This window comes from Squalius cephalus (assembly GCF_949319135.1).
Source record: "Squalius cephalus genome assembly, chromosome: 18".
Taxonomy (NCBI): domain Eukaryota; kingdom Metazoa; phylum Chordata; class Actinopteri; order Cypriniformes; family Leuciscidae; genus Squalius; species Squalius cephalus.
This window is the reverse complement of record NC_137139.1, coordinates 35,056,094-35,080,012: the sequence shown is the minus strand read 5'-3', so window position 1 is coordinate 35,080,012 and position 23,919 is coordinate 35,056,094. Positions and strand designations below refer to the sequence as shown.

At 36.0% G+C, this 23,919-nt stretch overlaps 1 protein-coding gene across 6 annotated transcripts in view; it reads right to left on the bottom strand.

Moving 5' to 3' along the window:
* fbxl5 (F-box and leucine-rich repeat protein 5) overlaps window positions 1–23,919 on the bottom strand; it is a 26,315-nt gene extending 2,396 nt beyond the window's left edge. For all 6 annotated transcript variants that reach the window (XM_079848290.1, XM_079848287.1, XM_079848291.1 and 3 more), the window contains exons 1-10: window positions 23,771–23,919; window positions 20,156–20,371; window positions 16,574–16,669; window positions 14,687–14,885; window positions 10,876–11,052; window positions 8,944–9,069; window positions 8,633–8,781; window positions 6,595–6,677; window positions 4,190–4,903; window positions 1,881–2,029 (exon numbers count right to left, since the gene is read on the bottom strand). In XM_079848290.1, the coding sequence (XP_079704416.1) occupies window positions 1,881–2,029; window positions 4,190–4,903; window positions 6,595–6,677; window positions 8,633–8,781; window positions 8,944–9,069; window positions 10,876–11,052; window positions 14,687–14,885; window positions 16,574–16,669; window positions 20,156–20,371; window positions 23,771–23,854 (1,993 nt within the window). In that variant the 5' untranslated portion in view covers window positions 23,855–23,919. The remainder of the gene's footprint in view (window positions 1–1,880; window positions 2,030–4,189; window positions 4,904–6,594; window positions 6,678–8,632; window positions 8,782–8,943; window positions 9,070–10,875; window positions 11,053–14,686; window positions 14,886–16,573; window positions 16,670–20,155; window positions 20,372–23,770) is intronic.

Genomic DNA, 23,919 nt, shown 5'->3' with positions numbered 1-23,919 from the left:
TTCCAAACACCTCCCCTACGATGATGAGTGACAGGTGACAGGTCTGAGAATGCGTGCGCTACACAAGTAGTGCGAAGGACGGAAGATGATGAATAACTGAATAAATAGCCTAAATGAATAAAGAGTAAGGCAAAACAAATAGCCTATAGCCTAATGAAACATATGGATTGATGCAATATCTTTGCAACATTATTGAATTAATCTGTCACTATATGCCTCTGCGTTTGCAAAGAGAAGAACATTTTAATTTGATTCACAATGAAACGTTACAATTAGTTTACATGCAGTGAGTAGCCTAGTTTTGGTTGTTGTTGGTAGCGTTATTGCATCCCTAGTTATGCCTACGATGCAGAATTGTTCCCTCGTGATTGGAAGCTCCTGTAGCGCCGCATACGCATTTCACAACATCGCAACGTGAAATGCCACAAAAAGCGGTTTGTGAAGGTCTTAGTGAGTTAGGAGTCCTCTCGACTTCTTTTAAGCTGTCCCAGGCTTAGGTGCTACTTTTAGGGCTAAAATGCTTCGTGAATTACTCTTAGTCAAAAAAATGAGGAGTCCTAAAGTTACGAGTGACACGCCCATTATTTTTAGGAGTTGCTCCTAAATTCGCCAGTTAGGAGCTACTTTTAGCCTTAAAATTATTTGTGAATACGGCCCCAGAATGTCACAGACGTCGCAAATTCGCGTCGCGGCTGATGTGAATGGTTTTGATGCGAACTATTGGCACACAAACTATTCGCTTTTTCGTTACGCGTCCGGTGTGAAAGGGCCTTTAATCAAAATGAAGTGAGTTTTTGCTTAAAAAAGCAAAATGATCTGCCAATGGGGTCAGAAAAATAATCTTAATTCAAACAGAAACAACATTATTTTTCTGACCCCATTGGCAGATCATTTTACTTTAAGCAAAAACTCACTTCATTTTAATTTATTTCGACTTATTAAGACTTAATATCTTATATCATTTTACTACTTATTTAAGAAATGTTTGATATTTAGACTGGAAACAAGACAGAAACACAGATTAAGAAAAGCATGTTTTGCAGTGTATGGACTGAAACATGATATACGTAAACAAGATTAACTAGTATGAGCTATTTTACATTTTTACGTTATATAAAAACAGGCTTCAGTTCGTAACAAACCCACCCTTTACTTACCAAGATGACGTCATACTTGGGTTTGGACTTCATATGTGGAATTGTGGGCATTACAGTAATTTACATTTAGCAGACGCTCTCATATCATATCACATATCATAAACACATTCAAGGATTTACAACGTTTTTTTGTCGGCCGAACACATTTGAGCTAAAAGATTTTCACAACGAACATTCACAAAGTTCAAAGTTCTTGGATGAAGGAATAAATTATCCCAAAATTACAAAAATGACAAACTTCAAATATTAATAAAACTATAATAGTAAAAAAAGAAAAGAAAACTGCTCTGACGTCAGTTAATGGTCACATGACATGCAGGCGAACAATATATTTCATCTTATTTTAGTAAGTGTTATTATATTCTACAAATTATTTATTTATATTTAATAATAAAATAATAAAAATGTAAAATCAAACTAAGTAATTTTTAAAAACAATATGAATTCATCTGTAATATATTTTCAAAACCAATTGAAATATAGAACGATCTATTGTTAATAACTTTTCATCAACTCAGGAACCCAGTCTTGGAAATTCTGAGATAAATTCTGAGATGTCATATTCAGAGATTCGTTATGTGCTTGTTAGTGAGTTATTTATTAATTAAAGGTGATGTATTTGCCATTAATTAAGGATTCCGATAAGTAATATGTTCATATGGATCAGATAAGTCACGTGTTCATCATGATTCTCAGCAGTGTGAGTGTGTGATGGTGTGTTACCGTTAATGTTATCGCAGTAGTAGAAGTGCTGTGTGTTGAGGGCGGGGCAAGCGGACACCAGCTCCTGAAGCCCCGCCCCCGTGATGAGCAGACAGCCCGACAGATTCAGATGCTCCAGTAGAGGGAGCCCTCCACGCTGAGACAGACACCTGACACACACACACACACACACACACACTAATACTGAAGCATGACATTTAACTGAGGTATCACAATTTGTAAAAAACAAACAATGAAATTAGAGGGGCTTTCGTTCTAGGAACTACACTGCAAAACATGCTTTTCTTACTCAGTGTTTCTGTCTTGTTTCCAGTCCAAATATCAAACATTTCTTAAATCAAGATGCATTTACTAGATGAGTGAAATGCCATAAGATATTATGTCCTTTTTTCTGGAGGAATTAATCAAAATTAAGTGAGTTGATGCTTAAAACAAGCAAAATGATCTGCCAATGGAGTCAGAAAAATAATGTTGTTTCTGTTTGAATTAAGATTATTTTTCTGACTCCATTGGCAGATCATTTTGCTTGTTTTAAGCATCAACTCACTTAATTTTGATTAATTCCCCCAGAAAACAAGACTTAAAGGGATACTTCACCTCTAGAAAGATGAATGTGTATTTAAAATAGGTAATTTATGTAGAAGAAATGTGAAATTATTTTTGAATTTGGAGCTTTCTAGACTGAGAAAAGCCAGAAAATGTATTTTTGGCTTATGTGGATGAAAGACAACAACTCCCAGAATGCACTTGCTTCGCTGCCCTACGAGGCCACTCCCAAGCCACGTCTACCGGTTAGAGAGCGCAGTTGAAAACAACAAGGTTAGGCTACTAGTGAGTCTCCGTGACGTGACGAGTCTGCCCAGGATTTCGAGATCGCCCAAAATGTCCGGGATTCGGCTTTTGAGTTCTACAGCCGCCATTCATCATGTTCACTGTGGCGAGCAGGACGAGGCTGAGGGCCGCGGGAGAACGGCGCGAGGCCGGTGGCGTGATCTCTCACGGTCTCGTATCTATCAAGGAGGAGCGGGAATTTTCTTAGCAATGTTAAAACGCACATCAACCGATCACTCATTTAGCGTTCATGTAAACACTACATTCAGATTCACCAATCGGAATGAATTCAGTTAGATTGAAAGGTGTGCATGTAAACAATGAATGGCGACTGCAGAGAAAGCAAAAGCCGAATCCCGGACATTTTGGACGATCTCGACGGGACATGTCCGGGAAAAAGAGGATGGTAACCCCTACTACTCAGCTTTCTCCACAGAACAAGAGCCTGCTAGCTTAGCTTCCAAAGAAAGATGGCTGACTGTGTGTACATTCTGTGAGTGAGATCCCTCTATGGGCGGGTTGAGAACATGTGGAACAGCGCCTCCTACTGGCTGTAGTCTTTAGCCTCTGGCCAAAAAATCCTCCAATGACGCAAAATGACGATTTTTGCGTCATCGGTGGATTTTTTCCAGACAAAAAATACATAAATCTCTCGTCTCAGGGGGATATGAGGGTGGAAAGCACGGTAATTCTAAAATACTACAGGTTTTCTACTAATACAAAGCTTAATGCTAAATCCTGAAGTATCACTTTAATATCTTATAGCATTTTACTCATCTAGTATCTTGATTTGAGAATTTTTAGATATTTGGACTGGAAACAAGACAAAAATACTGTTCTGTTCTAGTTCTGTTTACCCGAGAACTAATGGTTCCCGTTGTTGTGACTTTTATTTTGACGGCGCTGAGAACGCCAGTGTTCATTAGTTTACGATCTGTCTAACAGTTCTGTCTAATACGTTATTAGATAGAACAGTTATACACAGAAAGTAGACAGTAATGAAGAGTTATTAGCGTATGGCGTGTGGTTGATGTCCAGTGTTGCTGAGCAGAAATACATGATCATGTTTCTCTTGGTCTCCTCAAAGTTGTGTTGGGTTTCTCCTCAGCGTAAAGATTAAGAGGTTCATCTATCTCTGTTTTCCATGTTCATAGAGTTAGTGTCTGGGGTAAATATATAGACTATAATCTGTGTGTTTACACTGCTTTTGTAAAAAGCGTGTGCTGGTGTTTCGCGTGCGTTCGGCCAATCAGCGAACACTAACGTCACTGTAGCTCCTATAGCGCTGGTTTAGACCGACTCTGAAGGAGGAGTAAATCAGTTCCTCCAAAAGGAGTTCCTAGAACTAAAATCATTCCTAGTTCCTGCGGTGCGAACACGGCAAAATCCGGGAGCTTCCGCCAATAGTTCTAGGAAGTATATAAAGGTTCCTCCAGTGCGAAAGCCCCTATTATATCATGGCGGTGTTTGTTGTGTACCTCAGGCCGAGATCCGTGATCTGATAGCATCCAGACAGGCTGAGGAACCGGAGTGTTCGAAAGGCTCCTGATTGGTCAGTCCTGTTGTTACGATCAGGGCAAGATTCGCCCTCAAATGAGCATTTAGTCCGAAAATCAACACTGCCCCCTGTGGCCTGGAGGTCACAGTGCGTTTCTCTCACAGTCCAGAGCGACACATCTGATGTGCAACAGGTGGAGTGACCACAGTGGGCGTCACCCATTGAGCCATACTGCCAGGGGGAGGAGCTTATACCAGTCCTGAAGCTCCGCCTCCGGCTCCTCCTACAACAGCATGAGCCGACGCCTCCCTGCGACTCGAAAATGTGGCCACGCCCACTTCCCTGTGTAGACACGCCCCCTGGTTTGCTCCAGTCGGCTGCGTCCTCGATGTCGGCTAGTTTCACCGGATCAAGAACCCACACGTGGGCGGGGCCACAGCCTGAGCCACGCCCCCCAGGTCTCCGCTTGAATATGAGATCCTGGCAGCTGCGTCCTATTGGCTGAAGGGAGTGCTCGTCTTGTAGTTTGATGGGAGAGGGCGGGGCTTTCAGCAGTTTGGCTCTGCGATCCGGATTGGACGCCATTAAGTCGCCCAAACCCAGAGAGAGAATCTTCAGCGTGCGGTCGGTGATTTTGTCGCAGCCTGACAGATCCAGGTGCTCTAGAGTATGACACACCCCCAACTCCACCCAGCTAGAAAAACACAACAGAGTAACTGAAATATTCATGGGATCCACAAAATCAACATGCCAAGACTTTATGAGTGACTCACTGAATCATTCATTCAAGAGATTCATTAAAAAAAACAGATTCATCCAGAAATGAAACATGTGATGTCTATATGAGTGAGTCATTGAATCATTCATTCAAGAGATTTGTTCAAAAACACAGATTCATCCAGTAATGAAACATGTGATGTCTATATGAGAGTCATTGAATCATTCATTCAAGAGATTTGTTCAAAAACACAGATTCATCCAGTAATGAAACATGTGATGTCTATATGAGTGAGTCATTGAATCATTCATTCAAGAGATTTGTTCAAAAACACAGATTCATCCAGTAATGAAACATGTGATGTCTATATGAGAGTCATTGAATCATTCATTCAAGAGATTTGTTCAAAAACACAGATTCATCCAGTAATGAAACATGTTATGTCTATATGAGTGAGTCATTGAATCATTCATTCAAGAGATTTGTTCAAAAACACTGATTCATCCAGTAATGAAACATGTGATGTCTATATGAGAGTCATTGAATCATTCATTCAAGAGATTTGTTCAAAAACACAGATTCATCCAGTAATGAAACATGTGATGTCTATATGTGAGCCATTGAATCATTCATTCAAGAGATTTGTTCAAAAACACTGATTCATCCAGTAATGAAACAAGTAAAGTCTTTATGAGAGTCATTGAATCATTCATTCAAGAGATTTGTTCAAAAACACAGATTCATCCAGTAATGAAACATGTGATGTCTATATGAGTGAGTCATTGAATCATTCATTCAAGAGATTTGTTCAAAAACACAGATTCATCCAGTAATGAAACATGTGATGTCTATATGAGAGTCATTGAATCATACATTCAAGAGATTTGTTCAAAAACACAGATTCATCCAGTAATGAAACATGTGATGTCTATATGTGAGCCATTGAATCATTCATTCAAGAGATTTGTTCAAAAACACTGATTCATCCAGTAATGAAACAAGTAAAGTCTTTATGAGAGTCATTGAATCATTCATTCAAGAGATTTGTTCAAAAACACAGATTCATCCAGTAATGAAACATGTGATGTCTATATGAGTGAGTCATTGAATCATTCATTCAAGAGATTTGTTCAAAAACACAGATTCATCCAGTAATGAAACATGTGATGTCTATATGAGAGTCATTGAATCATTCATTCAAGAGATTTGTTCAAAAACACAGATTCATCCAGTAATGAAACATGTTATGTCTATATGAGTGAGTCATTGAATCATTCATTCAAGAGATTTGTTCAAAAACACAGATTCATCCAGTAATGAAACATGTGATGTCTATATGAGAGTCATTGAATCATACATTCAAGAGATTTGTTCAAAAACACTGATTCATCCAGTAATGAAACAAGTAAAGTCTTTATGAGAGTCATTGAATCATTCATTCAAGAGATTTGTTCAAAAACACTGATTCATCCAGTAATGAAACAAGTAAAGTCTTTATGAGAGTCATTGAATCATTCATTCAAGAGATTTGTTCAAAAACACTGATTCATCTAGTAATGAATAAAGTGGGCTCCACAAAATCAACATTACAGTATATCAAATACACACACACGCCGATATGAGCAGTCAATGCCAAACGTTTTGAACAACCAATCAGAAGAGCCAACCTGTGAAAGGCGGAGTCAGAGACGTCAGTCTGCGTGAGGTCCAGGTGTGTCAGGTTTGGGCACAAACTGAGGATCTGTCGCACCTGGAAGGAGAAAATAATATTATATATTATACAGTATTATTGCATTGTTCCCAGATAAGTTTAAAAACAACTATTAATTCAATGTTATAATAATAATAATAATAAATCATGAGTTTAAAAGCAGGATAGACCAGTTAAATATGGTTAATAGTCAAGTAACTTATATATTTAACTAGATTTCATAGACACATTAGAGCTGCACGACCAAGATCGCAATCTCGATTCAAACACCCATGTGATCATTACATTACATCATTACACCATGTGTGTATCATTACATCCTTACACCAGTAGGTGGAGACAAGTGACTGTTAAAACATGTGTTTGTCATTGAATCATTCACTCAAGAGATTTGTTCAAAAACACTGATTCATCCAGTAATGAAACAAGTGAAGTCTTTATGAGCGAGTCACTGAATCATTCATTCAAGAGATTCGTTCAGAAACACTGATTCATCCAGTAATGAAACAAGTGAAGTCTTTATGAGCGAGTCACTGAATCATTCAAGAGATTCGCTCAAAAACACTGATTCATCCAGTAATGAAACAAGTATTTATGAGTCACTGAATCATTCATTCAAGAGATTTGTTCAAAAACACTGATTCATCCAGTAATGAAACAAGTGAAGTCTTTATGAGTGAGTCACTGAATCATTCACTCAAGAGATTCGTTCAGAAACACTGATTCATCCAGTAATGAAACAAGTGAAGTCTTTATGAGCGAGTCACTGAATCATTCAAGAGATTCGCTCAAAAACACTGATTCATCCAGTAATGAAACAAGTATTTATGAGTCACTGAATCATTCATTCAAGAGATTTGTTCAAAAACACTGATTCATCCAGTAATGAAACAAGTGAAGTCTTTATGAGTGAGTCATTGAATCATTCATTCAAGAGATTTGTTCAGAAAACACTGATTCATCCAGTAATGAATCAAGTGAAGAATTTATGAGTGAGTCAATGAATCATTCATTCAAGAGATTTGTTCAAAAACACCGATTCATCCAGTAATGAAACAAGTGAAGTCTTTAAGAGTGAGTCATTGAATCATTCATTCAAGAGATTCGTTCAGAAAACACGGATTCATCCAGTAACGAATCAAGTGAAGTATTTATGAGTGAGTCACTGAATCATTCATTCAAGAGATTTGTTCAGAAACACTGATTCATCCAGTAATGAATCAAGTAAAGTCTTTATGAGTGAGTCACTGAATCATTCATTCAAGAGATTTGTTCAAAAAAAAAGATTCATCCAGTAATGAAACAAGTGAAGTCTTTAAGAGTGAGTCACTGAATCATTCATTCAAGAGATTTGTTCAGAAAACACTGATTCATCCAGTAATGAAACAAGTGAAGTATTTATGAGTGAGTCACTGAATCATTCATTCAAGAGATTTGTTCAGAAACACTGATTCATCCAGTAATGAATCAAGTAAAGTCTTTATGAGTGAATCACTGAATCATTCATTCAAGAGATTCGTTCAGAAAACACTGATTCATCCAGTAATGAAACAAGTGAAGTCTTTATGAGTGAGTCACTGAATCATTCATTCAAGAGATTTGTTAAAAAAAAAAGATTCATCCAGTAATGAAACAAGTGAAGTCTTTAAGAGTGAGTCACTGAATCATTCATTCAAGAGATTTGTTCAGAAAACACTGATTCATCCAGTAATGAAACAAGTGAAGTCTTTATGAGTGAGTCACTGAATCATTCATTCAAGAGATTTGTTAAAAAAAAAAGATTCATCCAGTAATGAAACAAGTGAAGTCTTTAAGAGTGAGTCACTGAATCATTCATTCAAGAGATTTGTTCAGAAAACACTGATTCATCCAGTAATGAAACAAGTAAAGTCTTTATGAGCGAGTCACTGAATCACAATCTTGAGCGACTGCTCTTCAGTGCTCAGTTTGGTCATGTGTGAGTGTTTGTTGATCACATGATCTGAGTAACGCACCATCTTGCTGGAGACGGTGGAGCTGTAGGCCAGGCTGAGCGAACGAACGGACGAGCCGACGACGGGCAGAAGCTTCTGGATCATCCCGTCGAGAAGAGTCTTCTCTCTCTGAACCGCATTGATGGCTGGAGACCCTTCACACGCCTCCTCTGAACAGCAGAGACAACAGCAGTGAACATACGCTTAAAACTGCTTCATTTATAAAAAGAAATGAAACCTGTATATTAAACTCTATTTTATTTTAGGTACATTAAAACAGAACCCTACGGCCCGCGGGATCATGGGAAATGTAGTTCTAAGCGAAGCCTGACCTGATTCGTCGACGTCTGCGTCCTCGTCCCACTCCTGATAGGCTCGTCCCTCGTCCTGGAGACTCTTCACCCAATCATCATCCGGCTCCTGGTCCAACTCGCCCGGAGGACCACAGTAATAGTCCCCTACAAACACCACAACAACCAATCACAGGTGACCTACAGGCAGCATATACACTGAGACGCTGTATCCCACAATGCAACATTCTGACTCTTCAGTTTCTCCATTAAAAATGTAAAATAACGCTTTTTATTTTTTTAGATGACTGGACAACGTGCTGAATTAAACACGTGGTATTAATGCAGTTTTTTATTACAATTTCATTAATAAATAAAAATAATAAAACAAAACATATAAATGCATTAAACACGTGGCAATAATATAGATTTTTAATTACAATTTAATTAATTAATAAAAATAATAAAACAAAACATATAAATGCATTATACACGTTGCTGTAATGCAGTTTTTTAATTACAATTTCATTAATAAATAAAAATAATAAAACAATTAAAAACAATTTTTTTTATAAATGCATTAAACACGTTGCAGTAATGCAGTTTTTTAATTACAATTTAAATAATTAATAAAAATAATAAACCAAAAAATATAAATGCAGGATATCAACATTTTTAATCCAAGTTTTATAATTATAAAAAAACATTATAAATACAATTCACTAATTTAGTATATAATTTAAGTTTTATGATTATAAAAACATGTAAAATATAATTCACTAACACAGTTTAGTACTATTTTTAATTAAAGTTTTGTAATTAATTGTAAAAATATTTTAAAAATAATTCACTAATGCAGTATACTACTGCATTAGTGGATGCAAACTTTCTGTTTGTAATGAAAGTTTTATAATTAATTCTGAAAAACATTAAAAAAATGATTCACTAATGCTGTTTGAAATTAGTTTTAAAATATAAAAATAAATTAATAAAACGTTATAAAAATAATTTGTTTAAGTAGTATTTTACATTTTTTATAAGTTTTATAATTCTAAAAAAAGAGTTCACTAATGCAGTAAACTGCTGTTTGTAATGAAAGTTTTATAGTATAAAATGATAAAAAATAATTTGAATAATGCAGTATATTACTGTTTTTTATTAAAATTATATTTTATAATATAAAATTTTAATCAAAATGTATAAAATATTTGCTATTTAGTATATAATTTTTTCAAATAAAGTTTTTAATATAAAAACCTATTATTGTTTAATTAATTAAAGTTACTTAATTAGAAAATATATTTAAAAAAAACTCATACTGTAATAATATTTATTTAATATTTCAATATAAATGTAATATTTAATTAAATTTAAGACACCATGAAATAAACATTTATTTTCTGCGTTCCTTTAATGCTTAATCATTGGTGCACATTAATATACTAAAGGGAAAATATCTTTCATTTTCAAGTAATAAACACGACACAGCTGATGTTTGGTCACAAGAGGGCGATAAAGACACATGAACTCAAAGCTGACACTATTTATTATTTATTTATCAGAAATGAATGATTTGTGAAGGATCATGTGACACTGAAGACTGGGGTAATGATGCTGAACATTCAGCTTTGATCACAGGAATAAATTACACTTTACTATATATTATTATTCACTACCAGTCAGAAGTTTGGGATCAGTAAGATTTTTAAACTGATCAAAAGTGACTGTAAATACATTTATAATGTTACAAAAGCTTCTATTTCAGATAAATGCTGTTCTTTTGAACTTTATATTCATCAAAAAATCCTGAAATAAAATGTAAAAAACTGTTTTCAAAACAGGACATAATATCTTATAATAATCTTATGTATAATAAGAGTTTTTAGATATTTGGACTGGAAACAAGACAAAAACACTGTTTTGCAGTGTGTATCTCCACTTCACATGCATGTGTGTGAGTGTGTGTTGACGCACCTCTGGCCCAGCGTACGGGGTACAGGTGTCTCCACAGCGAGCCGGTCCTGGACACCTGAGCCCAGATGTTGCACACCTGCCCACAGCGACACAGGTCCGCCGGGCCCAGGAAGCGGAACACCTTGAGGAGCAGCTCCTGAGGCAGAGCCGAGATGGAGGCGCGCTCGCTGCCCCGCTCTGAGGGACACAACACATCCAACCACTGACACATGACATCTGAACATCTGAGACCAACCTGAGGCCACAGCACCACGCTCACAGGGTCACATGGTTTACACTCAACTCAGGGGAAACTTCAGGTTTGCATCAGACTTCAATGCGGAAGGAAGTTGAGAAATCCAGTGCTACAGTAACACGGGCAATGCCTGGCCTAAGAGGTCAAAGGTCATCTGATAAAGATGACGCAACCAAAAACAATAAGATCATAGACAAGTCTAAGTCACTTAAGGCAAAGAACTTATATTGGCAAGAAGTGAAAGCCAAACAGAACGTTCCATTGCAACACCAGCGCTTCGCTTCCGCCATTTTGGGGTGATAGCGAGTCGGCAGTCCACTAGCTTCCCGCTATCGCTATGGCAATATTAAAAAAAAATAAGTAGGCTGAATGATGACAACACAGAATAGCGTACAATCACTAGACTAGTGACCATTAACAGTTTGTTTGACAGACTTTATGATTAAGTCTACCTCTTTTTTTTTCACAAAACCTTTGCTCTGTCAGTTTGGGTTGGAATTCTTTGAAGTTCAAGTATTAGCATCATTAACACTAATTTAATTTCATATGTTGTGTTATGTTGGACAATAAATAACAGGAATTAACAGCTTGACAGTAAACTGTTTCTGCAGTATGTCTTATATCAGTGAGAATAAACAGTCCGCTAACGCACAATTATGTAAAAAAAAAAAGCCAATTATGGGATAACAGACACTATATATACCTTACATTTCAGACCTAGTGGAGTAATAGTAACTAATAATAGTAATAGTACATGTGTAAAGTTGCACAAAATGGAAATACTCAATAAAATAGGCTAAAAATGACCTACTGAATGGTTGGATTCCACAACTGATAACATAAAACACATAGGCTATAAGACAGAGGCTGTAGGTGTCCAAATGTACTGATGACTTAATTTTGCATTCTTTTATTGCACTTTGACTTCGCTTTCGTCGTCATTCTGTCTGTTTCTGTGTATCTGTGCTGTTGTCCAGTTGGCGTTTTCACTCCAAAATGGCGGCCGCGCTACCGACGCGCCACCTAGTGGCTGTTACCAAAAGAGCATCAGAGTTTCACCTCTTGCCTTCTATACTCTTTGCTTAAGGAGTGGTTTAATGCCCTTTTCACAGGAGTGGTTTAATGCCCTTTTCACAGGAGTGGTTTAATGCCCTTTTCACAGGATGTAAAATCAGTCTCTGATGTTCCCAGGGTGTGTGTGTGTGTGTGTGTGTGTGTGTGTGTGTGTGTGTGTGTGTGTGTGTGTGTGTGTGTGTGTGTGTGTGTGTGTGTGTGTGAAGTTTTAGCTCAATATACCGGTACTCAACAGATATTTTTATATAGCATGTTAAAATTGTCCCTTTTTGGGTGTGTATTCTATTACTATTGTGATACTTCAATGTAAAATAAAAATTAAGTATTTAAGAAAAACAACAATAATAATAATAATAATAATAATAATACCAAAACAAAATTATTAAACAGTATAACTGAAAAATACACCACTTATATTTATGGCTGTCTTAATTTCTGCATTTATTGAAAACTTTCATGAGTAAAAACACTGTGAAAACACACAAAAAAAAAATTTCAACTGAATAAAAAAAGAGAACTAAATAAAATAAATTATAAATCTTACATATATTATATTATATTATATTATATTATTAGTAAACACACACACACACTATCAAATATAAAATTAATGAATAAAAATAAATTCATTCTAAACTAATAATATCTAATAAATAAAATTTGCTGTGCTTGTTTGAAGGGCTGCACAGATTGACCCAAAATGATGAGATTATATATAAATATGACTATAAATAATAGTAATACTGAGAGTATAAGCAATTTTACATGAAGTCATACATAATATAATAATAAAAATTTATCAAAAATAAAGATTGAAATAATTATAATAATTTAAATAAAACAGGCCCATATGTTTACTTTATTGCTGTGAAGACTAATAATTAAGTGTTTATCATATAATATAATATAATTTCCTAAGGAAGACTATAGAATCTTTTTTATACATTATATTTTTATACTTTCTATACTTTCTATATATTTTTATATCTTTATTCTTTACTCCCGTGCTTCTTCCAACCCCACCGTAAAAGGACAGGCGATATCGCTCATTTTATGGCATTTCTTTAGACCGTTTTCAAAGACTGCACGATATATAAACCATTTAAAAATCATAGTATATTGTGAAATCACCAAAGGCTGCGATTCAGTTAAATAAATACATGCATGTTTCAGAGTGAAGCGCCGCGCCGAACGTTAATTATTCACATCGGAGGTTACGCGTTTCTCCGAGCGGCTCCGTTCACAGTAAATGCTGCTCCACACAAACTCACTCTCTGCATGTGCTGCTTGTTCGGGGTTCCAGGCTATTGGCTATTGTTCACTTGTTAAATTATCTGAGTACCCGATTAATCGTCAAAATAATCATCCGATTACTTGAACACCTAAAGGCCATTTATTCACTTGTTAAATTATCTGAGTACTCGATTAACAGATTACTTGAACACCTAAAGGCTATTTATTCACTTGTTAAATTATCTGAGTACTCGATTAACAGATTACTTGACCACCAAAAGGCTATTTATTCACTTGTTAAATTATCTGAGTACTCGATTAACAGATTACTTGAACACCTAAAGGCTATTTATTCACTTGTTAAATTATCTGAGTACTCGATTAATAGATTACTTGATCATCAAAAGGCCATTGTTCACTTGTTAAATTATCTGAGTACTCGATTAATAGATTACTTGACCATCAAAAGGCCATTGTTCACTTGATAAATTATCTGAGTAATCGATTAATAGATTACTTGACCACCAAAACGCTATTTATTCACTTGTTAAATTATCTGAGTACTCGCTTAATAGATTACTTGACCACCAAAAGGCCATTGTTCACTTGTTAAATTATCTGAGTACTCGATTAATAGATTACTTGACCACCAAAAGACTATTTTTCACTTGTTAAATTATCTGAGTGCTCGATTAACAGATTACTTGAACACCTAAAGGCTATTTTTCACTTGTTAAATTATCTGAGTACTCGATTAACAGATTACTTGAACACCTAAAGGCTATTTTTCACTTGTTAAATTATCTGAGTACTCGATTAACAGATTACTTGAACACCTAAAGGCTATTTATTCACTTGTTAAATTATCTGAGTACTCGATTTATAGATTACTTGACCACCAAAAGGCTATTTATCCACTTGTTAAATTATCTGAGTACTCGATTAATAGATTACTTGACCACCAAAAGGCCATTGTTCACTTGTTAAATTATCTGAGTACTCGATTAATCGTCCAAATAATCATCCGATTACTTGAACACCAAAAGGCCATTGTTCACTTGTTAAATTACCAGAGTACTCGATTAATCATCCAAATAATCATCCGATTACTTGAACACCAAAAGGCCATTGTTCACTTGTTAAATTACCAGAGTACTCGATTAATCGTCAAAATAATCGACCGATTACTTGAACACCTAAATGCTATTATTCACCTGATAAATTATCTGAGTAGTCGATTAATCATCAAAATTTTGATTAGGGACTCACCGTCTTCGGTCTTCTCGTGGTCGGAGTATTTGAAGGCCTTGTGCAGCTCCTCAGCTTGACTCCAGAGGTTCAGGCCCTTCAGCACGTCGGCGGCGGCGGAGCTCCAGGACGGATTATTGCAGTGTTGCAGCATCACCTGACGCTTGATGGCCTTCAGCTCCTCGTACGTGAAGTACTCCATCAGCATGGGCTGATACACCTGAGAACGCACAACACATCAGACGGACACAGAGAGAGACCACACATCTGACGGGACGAATGCAAATTTAAGGTTAAAATAATGCACTTTAAATTCTGCATTATGGATCTGCAGGAATGCCATTGCAAAATTCAATTTTATATATTTAAAGGTTTTATTTGCTGAAAAATCAGCTTTGATCACAGGAATAAATTACAAGTTACTATATATTCACATAGAAAATTTTTAATTGTAATAATATTTCACAATTTTAATGTATTTTTAATCAAATAAATGCAGCCTTTGTGAGCAGAAGACTTCAAAAATGAAAAAAATAAGTAAATTACAGACCCCAAACTTTTGAATGGTAAGGTGTTTATAAAAAAAATAAAAATACACAAACACGACTAATGCATTTCTAACAAAATTTAATATTTATTGAAAGGTTGGATTATTAATTAAAGGAATACTCCACCGTCTTTTCATATTAAACTATGTTATTCCCTTAACTAAGACGAGTTGATACATACCTCTCTCGTCTCAGTGCGTGCACTCAATCGCTCTGGCGCGCGGCGAAACTGTTCACTCAGTTCATTCAATACGGGCCAAGCAGAGAAGCTACCAAACGCCTCCACGTTTTCCCTATTTAAATACAGTTACTCGCGTAGTGTAACTCGACCTAGGACGGTGACACAAAACAAAACGTTGCGCTTTTCTAAGCGTGTAAAATGGATAACTATATTGTATGGCGGAATACCATAGCAAGTGCTTATGAGCACTTCGACTTGGCGGGGTGATATCTTCACTCGTGAAAAATCCTCTCACCGGCCCCCGCTCCCTCTGGTGAAGATATTACTCCGCCAAGACGAAGTGCTTACAAGCACTTGCTATGGTATTCCGCCATACAATATAGTTATCCATTTTACACGCTTAGAAAAGCGCAACGTTTTGTTTTGTGTCACCGTCCTAGGTCGAGTTACACTACGCGAGTAACTGTATTTAAATAGGGAAAACGTGGAGGCGTTTGGTAGCTTCTCTGCTTGGCCCATATTGAATGAACTGAGTGAACAGTTTCGCCGCGCGCCAGAGCGATTGAGTGCACGCACTGAGACGAGAGAGGTATGTATCAACTCGCCTTAGTTAAGGGAATAACATAGTTTAATATGAAAAGACGGTGGAGTATTCCTTTAAATCTTAGGATATACTTTATAAAATAAAATAAAAATCAAAGGACCTCATTAAACCTGATCAATTTTAGTATCTGATGCGTCTTTGATCTTATTGAAAAAATGTGTGAGTCTGTAAATGCTAAAAATTAATGAAAAGATCTGACAATGCTGTAGTATCAGTATGATGTTGAATGTTAAAAATAGTGCTTCAACGATTAATCGCATCAATATGTGTGTACTGTGTATAATTATTTTGTTTATATAAATACACACATATGCATGTATATATTTAAGTAATTATATATAATACTAATATATATATATATATATAGACACACACACATAATTTATATTATAAATAAATATATTATGTATAAATAACACATTTTTCTTAAATATACACAAGCATGTGTGTGCATTTATATATACAAAATAATTATACACAGTACACACACATATATTATGTAAACAAAAACTTTTAATTTGGATGCGATTAATCACGATTAATTGTCGCCCAGTACTTGTAAAAATGAGTCTCACCTCCTCTTCCTCTTTCATGTGAGGAAGGAAATCCTGAGTGAACGCCTCCAGCCTCTCCTTCAGCTGCTGCGCGTAATTCAGCTGCTCGTACTCGCTCTGAAACAACACCACGGTGAAAAATAACATGTCTGAGCATGAAAAGTGAGTTATCCTCTATATCAGTGTCAGTGTTTCTGAACTCCTGAAACGCCTCCATTGTAGTCTTGAGTTTCTTCCGGGAACGAACACGTCACAATATTCCTCATAATAATAATTAATGCGCAGAATAAAGGGGCGGGGCCTGGTTGAGTTAGTTAGTAGTGTGTTAAACTGGTGGTTATGGGAAGGGACGGGACATTTCCCAAACACACTCAAAGCGCTCGACCAATCACAACACACTGCTCCAGCTGACCAATCAGAGCACAGTGTGCTTTTCAGAAGGAGGAGCTTCATAGAGACAGGAAGTAAACAGAGCGTTACTGACAGACTGGGAAGAGAGGAGCCGCAACAATGGAGAATATGAGGAGAATCAACATTACAGCAGGAAAACCTGTTCTAGTAGAGCACAACATCAAGAATTTGTGAAAGGGCGTAAATAAGGCGTCTTTTAAAAGGACTATTGATTTCTTAATGAGTCAGTTTGCTCAACACATTTCTCCTGAAACCCGACACAAGGCGTTTCCGCTGCAGATCATTATGCTGTGTCACGATTACGAGACTACAAAAGCCACGACAAACGAGTCTGTGCTGCGACTGACAGATGATTCAGACACTCAGCTTAATTAACATGTTCTTCTGTAACATGAAAGATGCTTAAAAGACCATTTCATTGTTACTTTGTAACTGTTTTTCTTCATAGATTATATGTATTTCATACTGTTTTTTTTATACTGTTTATATCAATATCTTCTCTACATGCACTTCATAAATATTCATAAATGTCTACACATTCACATACACACGCATATATGCATGAATACATATTACACATACATTTGCATGCTATTTACCTCTGGTTTTTGATATTTGTTGTTATGAATATATACAGTTTTTTTAGTTTTTAGTTTGATGCAGGGTTATTATTGTTAACTAGAACTAAAACCATAAAAAAAAATTAATTACTTGAAATAAAATGAACGTTAACTGAAAAAAAAAATTAAATATACTATTTATTATTTATAATACATTTATTTTTATTAAGGTTACTTAATGTACAAAAATTAAAATGTATAAAAACCACACAGAACTATTTAAAAAAATATCAAAAACATGACTAGTTTCAACTAAAATTCAAATTAAACTGGAAAAAATATTATAAAATATTATTATATTAAAATATTAATAAAAATTATAATAGCATCTCAATGATACTAAAATAGGTTTGATGTAGTCATTTACATGAGAATGAATCTAATAACTGAAGTTATTATAAACTCAAGATCTTCATTCTTTCCATTTTCCGGACAGGAACTCAGAGCAGGATTTCCCAACGGCCCGTAAATAATCAAGTGGAAAATTCCCCAATATTTGGCAAGTTTGGACTTTGTCTATTTTGGATGATTGAATGAGGTTTTGTTAAAATACGTAAACAGAGTCACATAACACGTTTTGTCTGGTCTCTGTCACGTCACGGCTGACGGTCGCTCGGTCTGACCACGAGTGTCCATGACATCATCAGTGATCAGCAGTGTTCAGTTTCACAAGACGAGTGTGAACGTGCCAAACATCAGTGTGTTGAATCACGGTCAGTCTCTTGTGTGTTACGAGTGCAGCTGTAGTTCACTTAACTCTATAGACCTTAAAGGAGAACTCCGGTCAATTTTAACATTGAGCTCATTTTTTGTACATTTGGAGTGCTGTCAATACAGAGAACAAAGACAAAAATCGGTGTTGCCTACACAGAGTTATTCTATTTTTAAAATTTGCACCCTGTTGACTTCAATGGGGCAAGTTTTAAACCTGCTTTTAGCCTCTTAACATCCTTGATGTGTCATTACAAGTGCCCAGCCATGTGAGTGATTCCTTCTGAGTGAACACGAGTGAGTCTGACTGCAGTAGATGTGAAAGATATGTATAAAAATGATGTTATTTAAGCCAGCGCAAATACCTGTGTTTACATCCTGTTTTCGGTTGAAGTCCAAAGTAGTCGATTGCCGAGTGTTCACTCTAAAGGAATCACTCACATTTTCTGTGCACTTGTAATGACACATCAAGGATGTTAAGAGGCTAAAAGCAGGTTTAAAACTTGCCCCATTGAAGTCAACAGGGTGCAAATTTTAAAAATAGAATAACTGTGTAGGCAACACCGATTTTTGTCGTTGTTCTCTGTACTGACAGCACTCCAAATGTACAAAAAAATGAGCTCAATGTTAAAATTGACCGGAGTTCTCCTTTAACCGAAAGTTATCATGAGGACTGTAATGTTTAAAGCAGATGTCTTAACAAATGTCAGTAGACCAGAAAGATTTTAAAACGAGCCGTTCATTCATAAATACGCAAGATCGCTGTGAAAATACAGACCGGAAGTCAAAAGACAACGAGCGCAGCGCTGAAAAGGGGCGGGGCTACACAAGGTCTATAACAACTGAAGAGTTCAGATGCAAAAGCCTCTAAGTGCCATCTGAAATTTTCTTCTAGAATGATCATTTTTATCAAGCTCGTATATTTAAGTTCAATAATTTCACTTAAATGGCAGTGCAAATTACCTATTAATTGTCATTTAAGTGAAATTACTTCACTTAAATATACAAGCTTTATAAAAATGATCATTCTAGAAGAAAATTTCAGATGGCACTTAGAGGCTTTTGCATCTGAACTCTTCAACTATATAAAGCCTCTTTAACCCTCTGGGGCTCTGCGTCATTTCTGACCGAAAAAATTTACTTTTTTTTTTTTTACTTTATCGGAATGGTACGAAACTTGGTAAAGGTTTTGGCACTTGCTGTGTGAACACACACACACACACAAAAAAATCATGGACATGATTTGAACAGGTTAAATGGTCCTGAAAGAAACAGTCACACTTGTGTTTTCGCACATTGGAAATGAATGAGACGTATTTCCTCTAGTGGAAGCGTTTGGTACTGCAGCCGAACACACTCTCACTGAAGATCATTTTCTGAGATATCAAATTTTAAACACGACTTGTTTAGATTTTCTTGCAGTTTTAGAGTAAAACGTGATTTTGAACATATATTTCATGTAAAAATTGAAAATAGTATTTTTGCACATTTTTCATAATAAATGTAAAATTCTGTTCGTTTTTTAAAGTTCACTTTTTTAAACTTTTTTCACTTCAGCAATAATCTGCCAAGTGTCGTCTTTGAACAGAGATCAAACTTCAGTCTGTCGCTCTAAAGCATTCAGGATTTACCACAGTTTAAGTTGGAAATGTAATTTTCAGGTCTATGCTCAAAAAGTGAATAAATGGATTATAAATTCAGCGTAAATATAATTTAGTACCATAAAATTCCCTAAAAATACTAAATATGAAATAAAAAACATTATCGAACTAAAACATAGTACATTAATTTAATTGAAAAAAATATATAGTGTGTAATTTCTGCTGCAGCAATCAAACATAAGACACACACACACACACACCTTGACGCTGCGCAGCCCCTTCTCAAACAGCGACAGCATCTCGGAGAGCTTGTTGTCGGCGTGGACATGATAGACCATCTGACTGCGTTCCTGCAGAAGTTCGATGATGCATTTGTTCTCGATCTGCTCGTGCATCTTGAACTCCTTAAAGGTGGCGAGGAGCGACTGCAGAAAGGAGCGGAAATCCCTGTTGTTGGAGAAGTTCGTCTTGGAAAGCTGTGGGGGGAAAACACACGAAATGAAACATCCAGGACTGAAGAGTTACTGATGCATTAATGTAAACAAGAAACTACATCAGTTACATATAAAAGAGTATATATCTCTATCAGAGTGATATATCAGTCAGCCCCAAGGTTTTTATCGTACAAAAAAAAAAGAAATGAAAAGTAAAACCATAAAAAAAAACTTAAACATTTAACAAAAAACATTGACTGAAATAAAATAAAATGTATTAAAAAATATATAAATAATATATTTGCCCCAAAAGGAACATGATGGTGGAAAAAATATGGTATGGGAGGAAAAATATATTTCAAAGCTTTTGCGTTCGCTTGAGAAAGTTTTGCGTTCTCTCCCGAAAGTTTTGTGTTCTTTCCTGAAAGTTTTTCGTTCTCTCTCGAAAGTTCCCAAAAGTTCTGTTCGTTCCCGAAAGTTTTGCGTTCTTTCCTGAAAGTTTTGCGTTCTCTCTCGAAAGTTCCCGAAAGTTTTGCGTTCTTTCCTGAAAGTTTTGCGTTCTCTCTCGAAAGTTCCCGAAAGTTGTGTTCGTTCCCGAAAGTTTTGTGTTCTCTCTCGAAAGTTCCCGAAAGTTGTGTTCGTTCCCGAAAGTTTTGTGTTCTCTCTCGAAAGTTCCCGAAAGTTTTGCGTTCTCTCCCGAAAGTTTTGTGTTCTTTCCTGAAAGTTTTTCGTTCTCTCTCGAAAGTTCCCAAAAGTTCTGTTCGTTCCCGAAAGTTTTGCGTTCTCTCTCGAAAGTTCCCGAAAGTTTTGCGTTCTTTCCTGAAAGTTTTGCGTTCTCTCTCGAAAGTTCCCGAAAGTTGTGTTCGTTCCCGAAAGTTTTGTGTTCTCTCCCGAAAGTTCCCAAAAGTTGTGTTCGTTCCCGAAAGTTTTGCATTCTCTCCCTAAAGTTCCCAAAAGTTCTGAGTTTATTCCCGAAAGTTTTGCGTTCTTTCCTGAAAGTTTTGCGTTCTCTCCCGAAAGTTCTGTTCGTTCCCGAAAGTTTCGTATTCTCTCCCGAAAGTTCCCAAAAGTTCTGCGTTCATTCCCGAAAGTTTTGCGTTCTTTCCTGAAAGTTTTGCGTTCTTTCCTGAAAGTTTTGTGTTCTCTCCCGAAAGTTCTGTTCGTTCCCGAAAGTTTTGTATTCTCTCCCGAAAGTTCCCAAAAGTTCTGCGTTCATTCCCGAAAGTTTTGCGTTCTTTCCTGAAAGTTTTGTTCTCTCCCGAAAGTTCTGTTCATTCCCGAAAGTTTTGCATTCTCTCCCGAAAGTTCTGCGTTCATTCCCGAAAGTTTTGCGTTCTTTCATGAAAGTTTTGCGTTCTCTCCCGAAAGTTCTGTGTTCTTTCCCGAAAGTTTTGTGTTCTCTCCTGAAAGTTCTGTGTTCGTTCCCGAAAGTTTTGTGTTCTCTCCCGAAAGTTCTGTGTTCTTTCCCGAAAGTTTTGTGTTCTCTCTTGAAAGTTCTGTGTTCGTTCCCGAAAGTTTTGCGTTCTCTCCCGAAAGTTCTGCGTTCGTTCCCAAACGTTTTGTGTTCTCTCCCGAAAGTTTTGTGTTCTCTCCCGAAAGTTCTGTTCGTTCCTGAAAGTTTTGCGCTCTCTCCCGAAAGTTCCCAAAAGTTCTGCGTTCGTTCCCGAACGTTTTGCGTTCTTTCCTGAAAGTTTTGCGTTCTCTCCCGAAAGTTTAAGTTGAAGTACTAAAATAACTAAAACTAAAATTAATAAAAACAATGCAGACATTTAAAAAAATAATAATAAATGACAAAAAGTTAAAAACACAAAATTACTCAAACTTTAACTCAAATTAAACTAAAAAAGGAAAGTATAAAACTAAATATTATCAAAAACTATAATATATCAATGCCACTAAAATAACACTGGTCAGGCCTATAAATCAGATAATATTTCGATTCGGAGAATATGACACAGAGATTTCATGTACGACTCATGGCATCAATAAATTGAACGATTAAAAAAATATTGGTCATAGTCCTTTCTAGATCAGAGGTTTTCAAACTGAGGTCCATGGATAATAAATAACTAAAATAAATAAATTATTTATTTAAATAAATTATAATAAAATAAGATCTAAGTAACTAATAAAATAAACTGATAAAAATATACAAATTATTAAAATTAACACAAAATAAAAAACGATTTATATAAATAATACACAGCAGTGCAGTACTATAGTGAACTGGGAAATAAATAAAATAATAATGTACCATTTTAAACTAAATATTTAACAAATACTATTTTACACATATTTATAACATTCATTTTCCCCAGTATAAATTACGTCTTAATACATATAAATATATAGCTGGCTTTTAAATGTTAGGATGGCGGTCCCTCGCACAAATATGATCATATCTGAAAGATTGAAAACACACGTCGGTCATTAAAAACTCATAGCATTAGTGTTATATAACGCTGGATGTGTGTCAAATGTTAAACGAGTTCAGATGAGTGTGTAGATGCACGAAACACAACAAACTACTGACACAGCAAACACACACACATTTGTGTCTTACATAAGCATTGTGTGTGACTTGGCTGAACATGGGCTGAACTGAAGCTACACACACACCCACTGAAACCATTAAAATCTTCATAATCTCCATGCAAACCTGTTCAGAATAAATGACAGTAATCTGACTGAATCAGACTAATAAACCATCTCACTTTAACACCTCACATCTCAATTTCAGAGGTTTATAAATGAGTTTAAAGTCAAATACATTCATCAACGAAGCGTATAAAGTGCATTTAAAGTGTGTTTTCAATATAGAAATGATCTGATTATAGATCAGATACACTGAATGTGGTGTAATTCACATCTGTGTGGATGTTTAACACAGATTACAAGGGTTAAGATGCGTTTAGAAGTTAATGTTGTGTTAGGAAATCAATATACAAAGATCAAAAAAAGTATTGTTTTTAATCAGACGCAGCATATTTCCACATCTCACGTGGTGTCTGGGTGTTTATATTGTTAGTAGTAGTATTATTCAATACAAAATAGAGTGTTTTTACATATCTGAGATCAGACATGTGATCAGACATTCACAATAAATGCAACATCGGCTTATTATTGTGTTTATATTACATTTAATGAAGTCTGTTTTCGTACAGATCTGAGATCAGACATTGACATTAACCTCTCATACTCTGGCTATAAGCTCACATGGTCAGAATGGGTTAAAATCTTAACAACATATATAGATAAAGATAGCGTATCTGTGCTGATCTGAGATCAGATCGTTATCAGACGTTTATAATAAACTCTGTTCTCTGTCTATTAGCCGTTTGGCTAACACTAACGTTAGCTCTCCTCAAACAAACACATCGTCGGACCGCTAAAAACTACTTTAATTGGTGAAATGAGGGATAAAACAGGTCTGACACGAACCTTCTCGCTGTAGAGCTCCACCAGCTGCTTCATGCGCCAGTGTGGCCCGGTAAAAACATCCACCTCGTCGGGGAAAGGAGCCATCGCGACTCCATCAGCGGCTCCGGGACTGAACACTGCGGGGGAGGCCAGATCCTCGCCGGGAAAAC